The 18,666-nt window shown below is 43.3% G+C and overlaps 1 protein-coding gene and 1 long non-coding RNA gene across 7 annotated transcripts in view; one reads left to right on the top strand and one right to left on the bottom strand.

Annotated features, from left to right (window-relative positions):
• Positions 1 to 18,666, top strand: part of Vps13b (vacuolar protein sorting 13 homolog B) — a 568,282-nt gene that overhangs the window by 383,488 nt on the left and 166,128 nt on the right. For 4 of the 5 annotated variants that reach the window (XM_076555926.1, XM_042264499.2, XM_042264498.2 and 1 more), the window contains exon 36: positions 16,883 to 17,290. The exons of the other annotated variant lie outside the window; for it this stretch is intronic. In XM_076555926.1, the coding sequence (XP_076412041.1) occupies positions 16,883 to 17,290 (408 nt within the window). The remainder of the gene's footprint in view (positions 1 to 16,882; positions 17,291 to 18,666) is intronic. 5 annotated transcript variants of the gene reach the window in all.
• Positions 11,580 to 17,853, bottom strand: LOC121824232 (uncharacterized). Of its 2 annotated transcripts, none has more exons than XR_013046392.1 (3): positions 16,438 to 17,853; positions 15,036 to 15,133; positions 11,580 to 12,113 (listed from the first exon to the last, which is right to left on the bottom strand). It is a non-coding gene; the product is annotated as an uncharacterized LOC121824232 (long non-coding RNA). The 2 variants fall into 2 exon arrangements; XR_006066039.2 differs by having other exon boundaries at positions 16,443 to 17,853.

The following is an 18,666-nucleotide window of genomic DNA, read 5'->3' as shown; positions in this document are numbered from 1 at the left end:
CTTTCAACCTGTTTTTAAAATGTCGTCATTTTAATACACAATCTAAGCCCTGCGGAACAGTCCACAGCAGGTTAATTTGAATCGTATGATGTGTCACTGCCCTCAGCTGACATGAGCTCTAGTCCATGTGTGAAGCCATAATAAATCCATTCCCAACCGAGGAAAATTCCCCGGGAGAAGGTGAACTAATCCAGGCCTCACACTGGCATGCTAGCCCCTGTAATTGAAAGCAGGGCCACCTGTTCCCTGGACAGTTAGCCTGCACAGAAAGAAGTTAGTGTTAGATCAGATATTTCTTACACTGAAAGGCCACTCATACTTCTTGCAAACTCAAATTCGGCTGTGGAGTGTTCACTATGACATCATACAGAAATTTAGGAATGTGCTTACTTGAGCCCAGTTCAAAGTTTTGCTAACCATGGCCTTTCTTAACTGTGAAAGGACTTTTTCTTTTTAATTTAATCAGAGCTGACGCATGAGCAGAACTGGAAAGGATGCAGCCTTTTCTAATTAACTTTAGGTCATTTGTAAGGACATGTGGCTCCCTGGGATTTTTTTTTCCCCACTGATCTTTTGCAGAAAAATTTCTGAATCACCGTCACTTTAGCCATCAAGTGACATTTAAATGACCACAAAGAACAAAAGTGTCAAAATAGGCTATCATTCCTGAGTCGTTCCTGGTTTATTATGAAATAATCATTAGCTGCCTCATTCATCCTATTATTGAAGTAATGAGATTATATCCAACACAGGTTCTGAGTGGTTGCCTTTCTTTCCATCCATTATACATTACATCGTAGTTTAAACTACTGAGGCCAGGCTTAGACTGTGAATTAAAAAGGCTACTAAGGCCTTTTCTTCTAAAGGAGCCTCTTGATGAGTCCTTCCCTGTATAACATGTTCATTCATTTTCTCATCTAGTTTTCAGTTTTTCTCATTTCTTTTTAGTTTTGGATTGCTTTCATCTCTCTCTCTCTGTCTCTCTGTGTCTCTCGATATATATATGTATATATATACATATATATGTATGTATATATAATTATACATACTCTACTTTCCTTTACTTGTTCATAATCCTTTTTCTTTTTTTTATTCTCTCATACATTACATCCCGACCACAATTTCCCCTCCGCTGCTCATCCCAGCCCCCTCCCCCTCTCCTCCAGAACCACTTCTCCTCCACTTCCCTTCAGAAAAGAACAGACCTCCCAGGGATGTCAGTCAAACATGGCATTACAAGATGTAAGTAAGACTAGGCACAAACCCTCCTATCAAGGCTGGGCAAGGCAACCCGGTAGGGGGGAAGGTCCCAAGGACAGGCGAAGAATCAGACCCTCCTGCTCCCCCTGTTAGGAGCCCACACGGACATTGTGTTCTGTGTTGCAGAGTTGGTTGAAGAAAGAAGGTACTCCAAGATGAAATTTCAAGGTCTGTGTGCAGCAAGAAGGTCCAGCCTCTCTGATGGACTGAATCCCCAACATACATACAAAGGCCATTTATTAATTGATACACAAAAGGTCCTTAGTTTCATTTACATGTCTTACTAAAGGAGAGCATCATGTGCCCTCATGACTTTAGTCCTTTATTATGGATTCTGTTCAATACACAATAATACAAGAGCTTCAGGTGTGCCTGAAGCATCTTGTGACCAAAGTCATGTGATGGCGGCAAAGCCCCTTCAGCAAAACAATTCTACAACTCCCAGAAAACAGTCACTGTTTTTCACAAGGATTCTTCAAGGAATGTCAAAGTACTTCTAGAAAACAGCTGTTTGTTCTAATGTCTACCCTGGATACAGTGACTATGCTAAATTCCTACAACAAGCATTAAGCTACACAATCATAACATATATGCAGAGGACCTTGCACAGACCCATACAAGCTCCATGATTACCTCCAAGTCTCCCTGAGCCCCTATGAGCCCTGCTTAGTTGATTCCATGGGTTGTGTTCTGATGTCTTTGATCCCTCTGACTCCTAGAATACTCCCCCTGCCCTTCTGCAGGATTCCCTGAGCTCTGCCTAATGGCTGTGGGTCTCTGTATCTGTTTCCATCAGTTGCTGGGTGAAGCTTCTCTGATGATGATTGGGCTAGGGACCCATCTATGAGCATAGCAGAGTATCATTAGGAATCATTGGGTTGAATTTTTATTTTTTGTCAGTCCTGTTTGGTTCTATCCCAAGTCTCTGGGCTGTCTAGCCTCTGACTCCTGGCCCCCCGGGCAGTGTCAGTGTGGGCTCCCTCTTATGGCATGGGCTCAAGTTGGACCAGTCATTGGTTGGACCCACCCTCAAGTTCTGTGCCACCACTGCCCCGGCATGTCTTGGAGACAGGACCAATTGTAGGTCCAAGATTTTGTGGCTGGGTAGGTATCCCAGTCCCTCCACTGGAAGTCTTGCCTGGTTACAGGAGATGGCCAGTTCAGGCTCCAAATCTCCTATTACTAGGAGTCTTCACTAGGGTCACCCTCACAGATTGGAGGGAGTTTCCACTTTGCTAGGTTTGCCCCCAGTTCCAGTGGTCTCTCTAGTACTCTTCCCCCCAGCATCCCCCACACACCAGAGATCTCCTGTTCTCATCCCACTCACCCCAAGTCCACTAGCAAAATCTGCTCTATTTTTCCTCCTAGGAAGATCCATGTGTGTGCCCCCCCCCCCCCCGCCCCGCGCGCGCGCGCGCGCGCGCGCGCGCGCGCGCGCGCCCCAGCCATCATCTTCTTATTTGGCCTCTTTGGGTCTGTGGATTGTAGCATTATTTATTATCCTTTCTAGGCTAACAGCCAAAAATTATAATCCTATTTCTAATCTGTCTTCTGGTATACTGTGGTTTCACTGGTTATAATGATTTTTGTTGCTGTTTTAAAAATTTCCTAAACATCCTCAACTCTTTCACTTCTGCAGACCTATTTGATTTGAATTAACATGTATACTTGTTCTGTAAAGTAACGAAAAATCCCCTAGGTACAGTGACACACCATTCAGATGAATTTTTATATGGATGTAAAGTAGAGATTTTAAAGTTTAAATTGTGTGTGTATGTATGTTTAAATATGTGCATGTGTGTGTGCGTGTGTGTACTATGTTTTAGCCTTTCTTGGTGGAACTCTGCTCTTAGGTTCTGCTGTTGCTAAATCCATTACTCAATGAGAATTCAGTGTAATTTTAAACTTTATTGATGTGGGAATATATGTAAGATATTTGAAGAAAAGCCAAATATGGTGATACTGTCATTCTGGCACTGAGAGGTGGAGGCCGAAGAATCAGGAGTTCAAGATCATCCTCAGCTATATAGTAAGTTCCATGTGTCAGAGGTGGGGAAAAGGGATTTCTGAAGAAATTCTTTATAAAATCCTATTTTATAAAGAAAAAGAAAAAAGAGCCTATGACTGTAGCATTATTCATGGATTTATTGTGTGTGCATACACTGCCACACAGCATGGCAAGTATAAGGCATCAGATGACAACTTGCAGAAGTCACTTCTCTTTTTCCAACATGTTGGTTCCAGGGACCAAAATGAAGCCATCATTTGTGGTGGGAACATCTTCATCCACTGAGCCATCTTACTGATCATGTTTTGGTGGCGGGGGGAGGGTGTTAATGGTGAAATTTATAAAGGCAAGAAGAATCAAAGTGAAAAAAAAAATAGATCTGAAGTCTACTTAATTTCTTCTTCTTTTTTTTTCTTTTCTTTTCTTTTTTTTTTTTTTTTTTTTTTTGTTGTTGTTGTTGTTTTGTGAGACAGGGTTTCTCTGTATAGCTTTGTGCCTTTCCTGGAACTCACTCTGTAGCCCAGGCTGGCCTCAAACTCACAGAGATCCTCCTGCCTCTGCCTCCCGAGTGCTGGGATTAAAGGTGTGCACCACCACTATCCGGCAATTTCTTCTTTTTGATGTTGCCCTGGTAGTTACTTGAGAAGGCCCTTCCTCAGTCTCTGGAGTCCTGGCTCTGGTTTGATCCAGTGACTTCCACTGTAGTGCTCACATGGACATTTAAGAAACATAACCCAGTTAATAAATCCCTAAGAACCTTAAAGTTTCCAATTTCTATTGTCAGCATATTACATGGTTTATTCTCCACATGATTTATCTGCATGAGCAGTAAACGTGACGTTGAGCTGCCAGTCAGTAAATGGACCAAGGACTTCAAAGCAGGAAAGGTGTTCATCATTTTACCCCTAGTTTTTGACCTAGAATTCACAGTTTTAAAAGAAGTGTCAAGTGGATGATACTTGGGGTTTTTCATTTGTTTGATACAGAGTCTCAATATGTAGCCCTGCTGACTGGAGCTTACTCTGTAGACCAGATTGGCCTTGAAGTCACAGGAATCTGCCTGCCTCTGCCTCCCAAGTGCTGGGATTAACGGTGTGAGCCACCATATCTTCGAAAATGGGTGATTTTTAATAAGAGACATTCCTTTTTTAACATTATATACATATATGCAATGTATCCTATTCATATCCCTCCCAATTACCACCCCCCAGCATATCTTGTTCCCAACTTTGTCTTTTTTATTTTAACAACCTGTTAAGTCTAATTAGTGCTGCCCATATGTGCACAGGCTTGAGGTCATCCACAGGGGGATTGGCACCCTACCAGTGTTTCCCCAGAAGAAAGGTGACCCTTCCAGAAACTGTCAACTGCTATTCCCTTCCCGGCGTTGGGAGCCTCTGCCCAGCCATGCTGGAATTGTCCCTCTCTTGATGATGTCGAGACCCTGTGTAGGTAACCAAACTACAGTAGGTCCCCGTGGGTAGCAGCCACGTCTGGAGGCCAGTGTTTCACGCACTCCTCCCCATCCTCTCCCTCTGACACTTTCCACCCCTTCTTTCTTAAGGTCCCCGAGCGGGGGCAGGGTCTGGTAGATGCTCCAACTGGGGCTGAGCGCTCCCTCACTGTGGCTCATTTTCAGCCTGTTGAACAGCAATGCTTCTCTGCCACTACCCTCTTCAGGAAGAAGTTTCCTAGCCAAGTTGGGAGCAGCACAAATCTATAGATATAAATGAATATTTATTGGGGAGTTTGATTACATGGCCATTTAGCAAAACAACATGAATAAGTTCTCCCGTAGGGCCTATGACTTCCCTAGCCATGGGTTTTGACCATGTTTGTAGAACCAGGTATGAATTCCCTCCTGTAGAGCAGACCTCAGATCCAATCAGGAGAGAGTTCATTGCTCCCGTACGCTGTAGAGCAGACCTCAGATCCAATCAGGAGAGAGTTTAGTGCTCCCGTACGCTGTAGAGCAGACCTCAGATCCAATCAGGAGAGAGTTTAGTGCTCCCGTACGCTGTAGAGCAGACCTCAGATCCAATCAGGAGAGAGTTTAGTGCTCCCGTACGCTGTAGAGCAGACCTCAGATCCAATCAGGAGAGAGTTTAGTGCTCCCGTACGCTGTAGAGCAGACCTCAGATCCAATCAGGAGAGAGTTGAGTGCTCCCGTACGCTGTAGAGCAGACCTCAGATCCAATCAGGAGAGAGTTTAGTGCTGCCGTACGCTGTAGAGCAGACCTCAGGCGGCCTCCCAGCAGCCCTGCCGCTGAACTCCTGCTCAGCAGTCCTGTCCCCCTGCGTCTAGTCAGCCTCTCCTGCCGGTCTCCTGAGTCTGGACCTCCTCCCCACTGCCCTCAGTGTTTCTGTCAGAACTCCCTCACCCTGCTGCTCCTCTGTCCCTTCCTCTGCATTTCCTAATGTACATTGTGTTGTGTTTGTTTGTATTTAGTCTGATTTCTGTTTGCTTGTCTAAGTGAGGCTGTGTTGTGGGAAGTTTTGTGCTGTTCTGTCAGGATACAAATGGTGTCTGAAGAGATCTTTGGTGTTTGCAGTCACTGGTCCTCGATGCCTACGTTCTTGAGAGATTGTCAATACCAGTTTCCTGGCTCTTGCTCTTCTCGTGGATATGTTTACTTTAGCTGGCATGTGCTGTAAAGAGAAAGAGTCGTCGGCTATTTGGTTACTTTGTGATATCTGTCATCAAAAACCAGAATAAGTGCTTAATTCATTCTCCTTACTTATCCGTTTCAAAAGTAAATTGGTTTTCTATCTCATCCCAATGATGGCCATTTTGTTGGTATTATATGCTATTATTTTAAACTTTTTTTTTAAAGGTGTTCGGATTGTCACATCATTTCACAGTAGGAGCCTCTCTTGACATTTTGAATCCCTGGGAATCATGCTTCCTGTTCTTTTCCCCGTGTGTATGTCTAACCCCTACCATGTCCCCATTGTAGTCTGTGACCTGTCTCCTCCGATAGTCATATCCTTCCCTGGGCTTTCCCTCCAATCCCAGTGATGCTCATTTCACAAGCAGCTGAGAAGATAGATTTCACTAAACTGTAAACTTACCTCAAAACAGTGTTTGGCTCCCTCCAGAAGGTCTGTTCGTTCTCTCTAAGGATGAATCTATGTCACTGTTGAGAGCAACAAGACAAACAAAAGACACAGGCACCAGAGAACCCGCCAAGATTATTGGAACGGGACACATTTAGTCCCTTACTGGTTTCTTTCCTGTGGCAGAGCCAGAGCACCTGACACAGCCAACCTCAGGAAGGAGAGGTTCATCTTGGCTCCCGCTCAGGCATGTGGTCTGTCTGTCAGGGCAGGCATGACCGCAGGAGCAGCTCCTGTCCATGGGGATGGAGGCTGCCCACTCACATCTCAGTGAGTCCGGAAGCAGAGGAAAGGGGGTGCTGGGTTCAGCTGACTTCTTCACCCCTTCTTATCAGGACAGACCCCCCAGTCCGTGGGATAATGCTACTTCCATTCGGAGCAGTTCTCCACACACACTCCTCCCCCTCCTCAGCCAGTGCTCCCCAGAAACACCGCCCAGAAGCTTCCACAGCTGTCTAGCACTGGGCCTCCACTCCGACTGGCAATCAAAATTAACAGTCATGCCCTTGCATAGGCTTCCCTGAGGGGAGAGGCTCACTGGATGAGTTTAGTCCAATACAGTCATGTTAGAAAACCAGTGCATCCACCTAATCACACTTTCTGTATTGTGGTTTGAGGTAGGACACGGAATCAAATAAAAGGACAGTGCGTGCTTTATCACAGAAATGAAGATGAATAATTGCCCTAGTAGTCGTGGCGCTAGATCACAGTGAAGGCACCAAGGAGTGCTGCTGGCTGATTGACTCCACGCTTGCCAGTCGGCATCAGCGCGCAGACAGAACATACCCAGTCCCACTCACTGTGCTGCCATTAATTGGTGCACTCAGGTCTGCCGCTACTGAAGACCTTACATGTCACATCTTCAGTGAAGACACATGGATTTCACTGTCTTCAGCAGCTTTCTGGTTTCAAGGTCTGTCCTCTGACTACACAATCTCCATTGTCCACTGTCACCAGGAATATATTTGTTTGAACAATGTAACAAAAATCAGGATTTGAATTACCAAGCAAGAGAAAATGTATATGACCAAATAGTAAGAGGAAAGTGCATTATAGCTAAGTAATAAAAAGATTTTATTACAGTTATCCAGCAAGTCGAGCTAGATGGTGCATTTGTAAGTCCTGTGCTGTGCACTCGCTCCCTAGCCCAGGGCCCATTACCCGTGTCGTGCAGCCGCCGTGGTGCAGTTTCCACTAAGCTTTACTTGTCTAAAATAAAATCGTTTCTTTTACAAATAAAATTCCAAAAGAAGGAACACTTAACAAAGAAGCTTTCCTTCATAGATGTTCCCATTTGAGTGTAACAAGCCATATTGAACCCATTGGGTTTTTGGTAAGAGATTTCATAATACATCATAAATGAAAGTAATATGATGACTATGGGTCAAGTCAAGTTGGAACATTTTCAATGGGAAAATAGCTGGAACTGTTTCCAGGAACCTTCTCCAGTTGGTGTTTGGTCCCCCACAAGGTGTGCATTACCATAAACCGAGGAGAGTCACCCTGGGGTTGACTCCCACTCTGTTTTCATTATTGCAACCTGATTCTTCCCGCTCACTGTGAAGTCACCTTGCATGGTGAGAGCAGCATGAAATAACTGTCATTTGTTTGTATTGGTCTAATCTCCTCCTAACTCAATAGTCAGTCTGTCATTCTCTTTCCTGGTAGCTGTTCAGAAAGTTTGGAAGGGTAATTAGGATCTAATAATTGACAGCCATGGGTTTATTTGGTAACTTAAAGATACAAAATATGTTCCAGGCTTGGTGAGAAACTTGATCTGGCAGACAAGATGACTCAGCTGGGACATTCTATTATTGCTATATTTTCCTAAAATCTAAACTTTGAAAATAGTCCATTTATTACAGTTCAGTAAGGATTATGAAAAAATTCAAAACTCTCAAGTCCACGAATCTGATAATAATTGGAATAAAGCCCACATCAACAGTCTGTGCTGAGTCTAGTCATGTTTATGGTTCTTACGTAGCATTATTCTGTATAATCCCCACTGTGTCCCTGTTGGTGATGACGTTACTGTATTTTATCAATTTGAATAACAAAAGTGGATGGCCCAATTTTTATTTTTACTTTTCTATGTTTAAACATAGCACACTTTTTAAAAATGAATTTCCCATTTCTAAAAATATTCTCCTTATTATCCTTCTGATATTGAAAATACTCATCATGAAAGCACTAATTTTCACACACACACACACACACACACACACACACACACACACACACACCACAAAATGCCTGGCTAGCTTAAGGATGTGAAAGTATATTGACCCTTAGTAGTAAAACTATCAGCCCAAATTTAGTGAATGGGCAGGCATGACAGTTGTGATGTCAATGGAAGAATTCAGACATGCTGCTGAACTTTGTATGCCAACAAGTGTACTAGTTGATGTGTGGCCCTGCACATTCTGGCATGTGGTTCCAGTTTCTTGATGGAGCTGATACTTGGGGAGGAATACTACTTTGTATAGTGGTCTCATCTCATTTCCCCATGCTTTTCCTCTTTCCACCTACCTGTCCAGCTTGCCCAAAGGGGGCTTCCCAGTGACGTTGTCTCCATTTACAAGAGCATGTTTGTTTGTTCTGGCAGGATGGCTCTGCAGTCTCCCTGAGGGGGGCAGGGACAAGGGACTCTGGAGGCTGAAAGACATCTTGCACAGAGATCACACTGTGTACAAGCATACGCTTTAAAAAATGATTTTAGTGTTTTAAATACCACCCTGGTTCTTATTGGAAAACTAGCATTACAGTTCTCTTGTGCTATGTATGGCTCCTGTAGGATTTCAGGTTCCTAGGAACGTTCATCAGTTGTTGTTCAGTGACTAAGAGGATTTACTTGTGATATTAAATCTGACATACACAGAGCAGCTTGGGCCTGACTCCACAGGAACAAAACCAGTGTTCTAGGGGCCCAGGGAGGAGTTTTTGCAGTCACGCAGTGGTGTGAGGAAGTCACTCAGAAACCAGCCCACAAATCAGCATTAAACCACACTTCACAGTCAGAAGACAAAACTGATGTCTAAGAAATGGAAACAGACTCTGAAATTATTTTCATATTCTGAGGAATCTATACTTTTGACTTCACTGAGACGGCCCATGTGAGAAAGCATGTTCCATGGTGCTGCTCAGAATGTCCTGTTTCTGTCCTAGATGAAGGCCTTGCTGATCATGTATGCAGGCTGGCCTCCTGGAGTCTCTCACAAGACAATAAGGAAGGAAGCTGTGCTTGCCTAATTAATTACACGTTTGCCTTCACACTTTTGTGCTGTTATTTTTGAATAAGACTGTAGACCATCCTTTCATCTGAGGAAATGTGTCTTTCTAACTTCAGAGTATTCCAAAAAACGTCATAGTCAGTAAAGTAAGGTCAATAATACAACTCAGATACATGTAGAGTTGAATACTTCCAAAAATGACTGGATTTTTAGTGTACATTTCTCTTTCCGAATTAATAAGGATTTGAACTCTGCTGATGAATAGAAGCCTGTGTTTAGCATTGATTTGATAGTATGATCACAATGTGTAAAAGACTATTCCCATGATAAACTGAGACTCCACCAAACTGGCCTGCGTTTTTTAGTTTTACTGACTAAATTGACTTAGGTTTAACTAATTTTCATCTGCTACATCTTTTGATGTTAATAAATTTAATAGTAGCCCTATAATTTTCCTAACATTTAGAAATGATATTGCATCATTTTCAGATTCTGAAAAGGGGCCACCATGACCTCATCATTTATGGTTCAGAGTAAATGTTGAACTGTCTTGTGCAGACTCTGGGAGAAGTAGAAACTTAACTTTAAAAGCACACTGAGACTCATTGCCTTGGAGAAGTGTTGCTTAGTGAGAAGTGAGCTAACGCTTGGCCCTGATGTGGATCTGCTTGACCCACAAGCTTGTGTAAGCCCATTTTATCAGCCTTTGTGAGATATATATATCTCAAATATTGAAATGGAGGAGGTAAATCTATCCTGTTACCCATCAGATACTCAGTAGTTATTGAGCTGTTTTAATAAGGCATAACTGCATAACCCTCTTAAACAGAGCCACATACTCCTCTTACTACTACATATTATACAGCCATTCTCTTACATTATCATTTCTTACTGTATATAAACATTTTAATTTAGTTTATAAGTTTTAAAACTGAGTCATGTTTTTGTGTGCCATCTACAAGAATTGTATCTTATCTCTAAAACTTGAAGACTCATCTACATTTCTCAAAAATTCTATATTATACCTCATTCCTAAATCTATTACACATAGCTAACAAACTTGATAACACTACTGTCTTTATTCCATTTAATTGCTTTTGTGACATTTTCAGAAATCATTGGGCAATATTTGTTTATACTCTTTCTAGATTCTGTGTTATGATCATTGAAACACACACACACACACACACACACACACACACACACACACACACACACCCTGTTCCAAGTCTATTGTATCTTTGCACATGTGTGTATGTTTGTATATGTGCTTGCATGTGTGCTGCTTTGGATGCAGGTTCATGCGGAAGCCAGAGGTCTCTTCTTTGGTCACTCTCCACATTATTATTACTTTTTTTAAAGACAATGTCTCTCACAGAACCAGGACCTTGCCAATTCAGCTATACTGGATAGCCAGCAAGCCCCAAGGACCCTCCTGCTTCCACCTACCCACCACACCAACTTTTTTACATGGGTGCTAGGGATCATTTTTAGCTAAGCTGGTCACCAGAGAGCCCTAGGGATCTGCCTATATTCACCTTTCAGGGGTGAGGTTATGGGTACACTTAGTCATGCCCAGCTTTTTATAATGGATTTCAACATGTAACAATAATGCCATCCACAAATAAGCATTGTCTTTCTTTTTTCCTTTACAGTTTTCTCCCCTTATTTTGGCTATGATTTCCAGTATGATGCGATGAGTAATGAGATGGACATAACGTCCTTAGTTAGTTCCCGATCTCATGGAGAAAGCATTTCAACTCTCATAATTATGATGCTAGCTCTAGACATATTGTATATGACATGTATCAGAGTAAAATATTGCTCTCTGTTGATATCTTGCTTAGGAGTTCTTAAATTGAATAAATATCGGACTTTCCAATATTTTTTCTTCATCAATTGATCTTTTTTCTCTCCAGGCTTTTAATTTAGTTAATCCAAGTTCCTGAATAAACTGTGCTTGGTTGTAGAATTTTTAAAATGTTTTATTAAATATTGTGTATGTGTGTACATGCACATGCACGCACACATACATGTGGAAGTCAGAGGCTAACTTGCCCCTGAACCATCCCACTGGCCCTTAATTGTGGACTTTTGTGTCTCTCTTGCTGAGAGATGTTGATGTGAGTTTCTTATGTCAGGAATAGCAGTTCCATAAAGTTACTTCAAAAGTGGCCTTTCTCTGTCTGCTTCTGGAGCACAGAAAAGAAGAGAGGAAAGGAGTGCCCTCGCCCTCTGGAGCCTGGACCAGAAGTCTCCTTCCGCACCTCTGCTGCACATGGCAGTCGTGTCTGGTTTGAGGCTGCTGCTGTTCCAAGCCGATGGTGAAGGGGAGTACAAGGGGGCACTGAGCCCCACTTGGATAATGTTTTGAATTCTGTATTTCTTTTCTTTCATTTACCATTTGCTCTTCAGAATCTTCCAAATAGCTATCTCTGGAGATTTTACAGTTGTGGTCTTTCTGTCGGGAGAGACAGGGTTCCATCTTCCCTGGGATCCTGAAACAGTATTGAAGGAGTAAACTCATGACAGAGGGAAGCATGCACTGTATACTTAGACTTGTTCCATTACTTTGCTATGGGAGAATGGGTGGAACAAGGTCAAGCCAATTTGCATAGACCTAGAAACTTCATGTATATTCACATTAGGACCTGGATATGTTATGTGTAGGTACGCAGCCATATGGAATGTATATTTTTATTGATATATAACAAATCACAACAAATGTGAGTTTAGTCTCTCATGGACTGTAGTTGTTTCTAGGTGGGTTCAGCTAGTTCTCTGCTAAATGTGTGCGTCATTTGGGATCAGCAGTCCTATGGAGACTTCCTAAAGAAAACCTGCTTCTAAACTCATTCCAGCTGCTCCTTGTGTTTGTAGGAGGGAGGTCCCCACGTCCTGGTTAGCTGTTGTCCAACTGTAGGGTCACATGGTTCTTCTCACCTTTTTCAGGCTTCACGTCCCTAACTTTCCCTCTTATCTTTCATGTGCCCTTTCCAAGGCACATGATTACATCAGCCCCTCTAGATAATCTCCTTATCTAACTGGGGACCTGGAGCAAGCCTCAGACTCTCTTTATAGTAGACCAGTACCTATATTCAGTATCTAATTTAGTAGCCAGAGCATGGGAATCTTTGGAGGGAAGTTCATTATTAGAATTTTGTCTGCCACAGAACCAGATTAGTATGTTCTGAAACGTTCGAGTACCAAAAGACCAAACATGGGTTTTGTGATGTTTGAGGCCTGGTGCAGTGTACTGAGGACGAAGGATGTCTAGTTAGGGTCTTCTTAACTAGCAGGACATATAGCTCAGAGAAAAACATTATGCATACATAGAACCCCAAGGAGGAACACATGCTTCACCTTGTGAATGAACTTAAAGAAAATGCTGAGCAGTATTTGAACATTGGAGATTATAGAGACACAGCAGAGATACATTATACACATGAACAAATGCCTGGTGCATGGTAAGGATCAGGAGAAGTAGGTTCTATATACTGAGCCTTTAAAGATGAGACAAGCAGGATCTACAGCTTAAAGGCAAGATTGTTTTTCTTCTATCATAATAGGTTGAATTTTTATGTCATAGATGAATAGGAGTCAGTAAAGAGTTATAAGCAGAGGTAAATGTCATTACCTGTATAGCTTGGGTCCTAGCACCCTGGCTAGGGGAGGAAAGGGAATTAAGAAAATACAGACACGGGGGCTGGAGAGATGGCTCAGAGGTTAAGAGCACGGACTGTTCTTCCTGAGGTCCTGAGTTCAATTCCCAGCAACCACATGATGGCTCACAACCATCTGTAATGAGATCTGGTGCCCTCTTCTGGCCTGCAGTCATACATACTGTATGTATAATAAATAAATAAATCTTTAAAAAAAAAAAAAAAAAAAAAAAAAAAAGAAAATACAGACACATGCAGTAAAGCTAGGATTATCTGGGGCTCTGCCATCACCACAGCCTGGAACCACAGCCTGATTACTGGGTGCAGTGCAGAGGGACTGCTCAGCGAGCCTCTGTAGAAAGTCTCTGTAGCAAGCAGCTCCAGATGTAAACATGTGGGAGGAGAAAGCTGCAGTTGCTAGTGTTTGCACATGCTGATCAATTGTTCATAAACACTCACTGGAACTGAGAAGAGCCTTGCCACCACCCCTCTTCAGCCTGGCCCTTACAAGGAAACTACTTTGTAAGGGTCTAAGGCTTTGGAGTCCTCAACTTGACTGTGCCCATGTCAACAATGCACATTCACTGAGGACTCCACTCTCTCGGGTCCTCCTGTGCTTCCTACAGGTGCACCTAGCAGGATCACACCCAAAACAAATACTTTGGAAATTGTTCTGTGGCACTGGATTGAAGGAAATGCCTAGGCAGAAAAATCAGTTAGTAGACTTTATAATAGATGGGGAGGAAAATGAGGAGTGGTAGACGTGCTGGAGAGCGGGGGGATTGGAGTCAAGCAATGTTTTAGAAGTCAAATTGGCACAACTTATTTGGTAGTTTGATTGGGAGTGAGCAAAGAAAGTAGAATGAGGAACCAGAAAGTCAGAGTCCTGCTCTGAACCCTGTGGTTGACTGATTGTAGAGCCGTTCACTAGCACAGGTGACAGAACAGCAGAGAGGAGCTAATGAACTGTTCTGGAGGAGCTGATTGATGGGCCTTGGTCAGTTCAATTACATGATCCGTTCATTTTCCTCTTACACCTTTTTCATTCAATACAAACAATAGTCTAGGTGCTCAGTACACTAAGATGTACGACAGCTGCTTCCCCATCAATCACAATTCACTGGGCAAGTGTACAGTAGTGTCTAGCAAAATGCACTGGAAATGCACTTAGTAACAGAGGTTATAAAAGGTGGCCTAGAAATAAGAGCTGAGTCTCAAAAGACAAGTTAGGCAAGTACCCAGGGTTATAAATAATTTTCATCTGTGTTCCTGGGAACACAGTGATAGCTGAGAGATGGAGATTCATCTCAAGGTAATAGTTGGCTACTCTATGTCTACCCTCCATGGATGTTATACCAATCTGCAGTCAGAGAAAAATGGATCCCCTAGGTCTACCAGTTGACTTAGTGGGCCTGTCTGGGCAACCTCCTGAATAAGTGACTAAGTTGTTGCTATGGGTACAGAATGAGTACTTTTAAGTTCAAGTTTCTTGGTATAAAACCAGGAAGGTGAGGGGCATACAACTTATCAACTTTAGTTTTATTTTGTCTCACTATTATAATCATCTGCTAAAATTGTTTTCCGATTCTCATTGTGATAAAGTCAGTGTTACTTACTATGAGGCCACAGAATCTGGAGGCACATATAAAGGGCTGTGTAGACAGAGCAGGTAAATGTGTGAACCATTTGAACTATCTGTTTTCCCCCACAATATTTATCCTACTGCTCTATTGTTTTCTGTAGAACCCCAAATTATACCTTTTAGCCGCATATGGTTGACATATACTGATTGACACAGTATCCACATCCAGAGTGCTGTATAAGACACAAAGGTTGATTCACCAAAGATGGTAGACCTAATGTAAGAGAGAGAACTATAAGCCTCTTAGAAGAATCATAGTACAAACCTCTGTGGTCTTAGGTTAAACAGTATAAACAAAATAATGGACATATTGGGCCTCACAAAATTTAAATACTCAGTGTTGAAAAGCTGAAAGTACTGTGCTAAAAGCAGCCAAAATAAAGTGAAAAGACAGTCCAACTTCATGGAATAAAATATTTACAAACCATATATCTTAGAATAAGGACTTTAAAAACCCTTCAAGTGAAAAAAAAAGCATTACTGTTAAAAATTAGCAGATTTTGGGGCTGGGGAGATTGTCCAAAGGGGAAACCACTTATTGCACAAATATGAGGATCAGCATTCAGGTCCCCAAAGCTCATAAAGCCATGTGAAGTCTAACGCATCTATAATCCTGGTGCTCCTCCAGCACTAGAAGATGGCAGCCAGCACAGGAGAATCTCTACTAGCTTGTGGGCCACAAGCTTGACATCTGCAGCAGGAATGAGACTGCTCAAAACAATTGGAAGAGGAGGGCGGATCCCTGGACTTGTTCTCTGAGCTCTACACTGGTGCCTGCCCTTCTGCACTCACCTGTTCACTTCTCTCTCTCTCTCTCTCTCTCTCTCTCTCTCTCTCTCTCTCTCTCTCTCTCTCTCTCTCTCTCCCCTCTCCCTCCCCCCTCTTCCCCTCCCCTCTCCTCCCTCCCTCTCTCCCTCTCTCCACCACACACAATGAGCAGAGTTAAATACATATTTTTCAAGCATTTATACAAAATGGACAAGAAGTATACGAGAAAGCATTCAACAAATTAGTCACTAGGGAAATCAAATGAAGGCCAATCAAAATTAACATGGATGTGTACCTCACAAGCATGTTGATATATAAAGGAAGCAAGGCAGAAAGCATCCAGTATTCTATGGTTCTATTTCTGTGCAGTGTCCCCAGTCAGCAGGTATGCAAAGACAGAGCTTGGTGGTAGTTTGAGGCTAGGAGTGGAAGAAAAGTAATAAGTGATTGCTAAGTAGTCAGTTTGTCTGTCTGTCTGTCTGTCTGTCTGTCTGTGGTGATAGTAATGTTCCGAACTTAGAATGTGAATGTGTCAATAAGGTGTCTGGAAACTAATTCCTGGACTGGTAAGATTGCACACCTGAGGACGATGATATGCACAGGTGTGCTCTCAAGGACATTTGGACCAACTCCTTACTAGGTCGTGCAAGGGAAAAGAAGAGGGAAACAGAAGTAATAAGGCCAGTTGGAAGACATCTGACATGTGATACATGTAAATTGGACTATAGATTTTAAGAAATTTCTGTCTACTTAACATTTATTGGAGTGATGCACATCAGTGTTTATCAGTGCAGAATGTACAGCAAGTCCCAGAATCTCTTCAGGTCATAACAGTTCGTAAAGGAGGAAGGTAAGGTCTGGAGATCCGTGATGTTTAGGATTGACATTTTGTCCTACACTGTTCTGGTCCTGTGAGGAGTTCTGTTTCCTTGGGAGATCAAATGCCAGTTTCAGATAGGTACCAAACTGGGAAGCCTACTTCAGTGTGCCATAGCACCTGAGGATGGAAGGGCCTTCCTGGGCTGGACCTTGCACGAGGGGCCAGCAGTTTAGGCCACTAAGCAGCTCGATAATGATGCTCCTTTGGTCGACTGCACGAGAGGAGGTGACAGGTAAGACGATGCAGTGCTCTGGCACGTCGTCGATGAGTGTTAGCACTCCAGGAGGTTTCTGAAGGTTGTTGTTGTTTTTGTAGCTGACATCAACTTGGATGCATCAAAGCCTTTGAAAGCAAACTTGAGTTTCACCAAGCTGGATCAGATACATCATTTTTTAAAGAAGATTAAAAAGGCACACAGCTTTGCACATAGCAAAGAGACCTCAGCCCCACCGGACCCTGTACTGAATAAGGATGAGCCTCCCACCTCCAAATGTTACCGCGGAAAGCTGTCTACGCCCAAAGTTCACTGTGATGGAGCACAGAAGACTTCTTTTCAGGAAAACTTGTGGAGAGCCATTTCCTGCTTTCAGAAAGTTTCTGTCCATACTACCCAGATTGTGGTCTCCATGGAAACCGTCCCACATCCTCATACACCATGTGTGTTGGCATCACTGTCGAACCTCAATGGAAGCCTTAGTGTCAAAGCAGCACAACGAGCACCTGGTGAGTGACAGAGGGAGGAGGGCGGGCGGAGGGAGGAGGAGCAGAGGAGAGAAAACGCATCCTATGTAAGGTATGAAAATGTAACGTTTCAAAGATTGGTGTTGTGTAGAAATAAGTTTTAGACTCACTCGAGATTGGGAACATTTCCTGCTGTGAGCTTATTGCAGAGATGCTGGTCCAGTTCGGTTCGGTTTGGTTTGGTTTGGTTCAGTTTGGATTGGGGCTGTTGTCATTTTGTTTAGGCTGTTTGTTTGTTTTAACAAATCCTGTGAGCCTGGGGTATTTCCAAGCCCTGAAATGCCCTATCCACCTCTTGAGGCACATTCTTGTAACTGTCTTCGGAACTGTTGGTTCCTGGCTTTCTTTAGCTGAAATGGCCGAGGTGGAACAACGGCACGTCGGGCATTTTGAAGCAGTGGCACAGTGGTTTTCCCAGTGCCGTCTGTGGAACAGCACGGATCACCTGAGACCCTGAGACCATGCTGGCAATGTCCGTGCTAGACCCCACCCCAGACTACTGAATCAGACTCGGGGCGCAGGGCCCAATGGTCTGTCTCTTGTACGCCTTGCAGGGGATTCTAATGCAGTTCACTGCGTCACTGGGAACAGTTTATTGTAGAAAGAGAAGTTGCCATGGTAGCAATTGCAGTGTCAAGCCAAAGCTCGAGTCAGCGAGAATGCCGCTGAGGCATTTTTGTCAAGCAGCAACACCTGGCCAGGGGAAGGCTGAGCCTCTGTGTTCAGCCCACCAGAGGCCAGCTGAAAACTGGAGCGGACAGGAAGCTCCCCGGCCATGACGTCTCCATTTTCTCCTCTGCTGCTGTGACTAAGTTGTTAGGTGCTTTTCCACACTGAAGCAGAAAGGGCGGCCACAAGGTATGTGAAGAGGAAAGTCAGCACAGGCAGGAAGTAACCATTGCAATCACAGACACTGCTACTGTGAAAGCTGAGAGCCAGGTGCCAGACATCTCAGGAGGGAACCATATAGCTTCCACAATCCTGTGAGAGCCATGTCCTTCCCCATGCCTGTGCGGAGGAGGGCTGTGGACTGCTAATGTGTCGGCTCTGTCAGGCCGTAAGCTGTGTGCATCCTAGCTGCATACCGAAGGGAACCGAGTGGCAGCTGGAGACTGATCGTGACGGAGTTTAGAGAGCCAGTTTGAGCACAGCAGATTAAGAGGGTTTTTTTGTTTTAACTTTTATAGTTGAGTAGTAATAAATTTAAGCCAAAACATGGATGACATCTTTCTTCCTCAATGAAGTATTTGTAACCAACCCAGCTAAAAGCTCTGTTTTTCTTTGTTGTCTTTGAAGTTAGAAATGAAAATGCAGGGTTTGGGGTGTGAGAGATTCCAACCCTGGACACTACAGTGTCA

The sequence above is a fragment of the Peromyscus maniculatus genome, chromosome 20, assembly GCF_049852395.1.
Source record: "Peromyscus maniculatus bairdii isolate BWxNUB_F1_BW_parent chromosome 20, HU_Pman_BW_mat_3.1, whole genome shotgun sequence".
NCBI lineage: Eukaryota > Metazoa > Chordata > Mammalia > Rodentia > Cricetidae > Peromyscus > Peromyscus maniculatus.
This window is presented reverse-complemented; position numbering and strand designations above follow the sequence as displayed.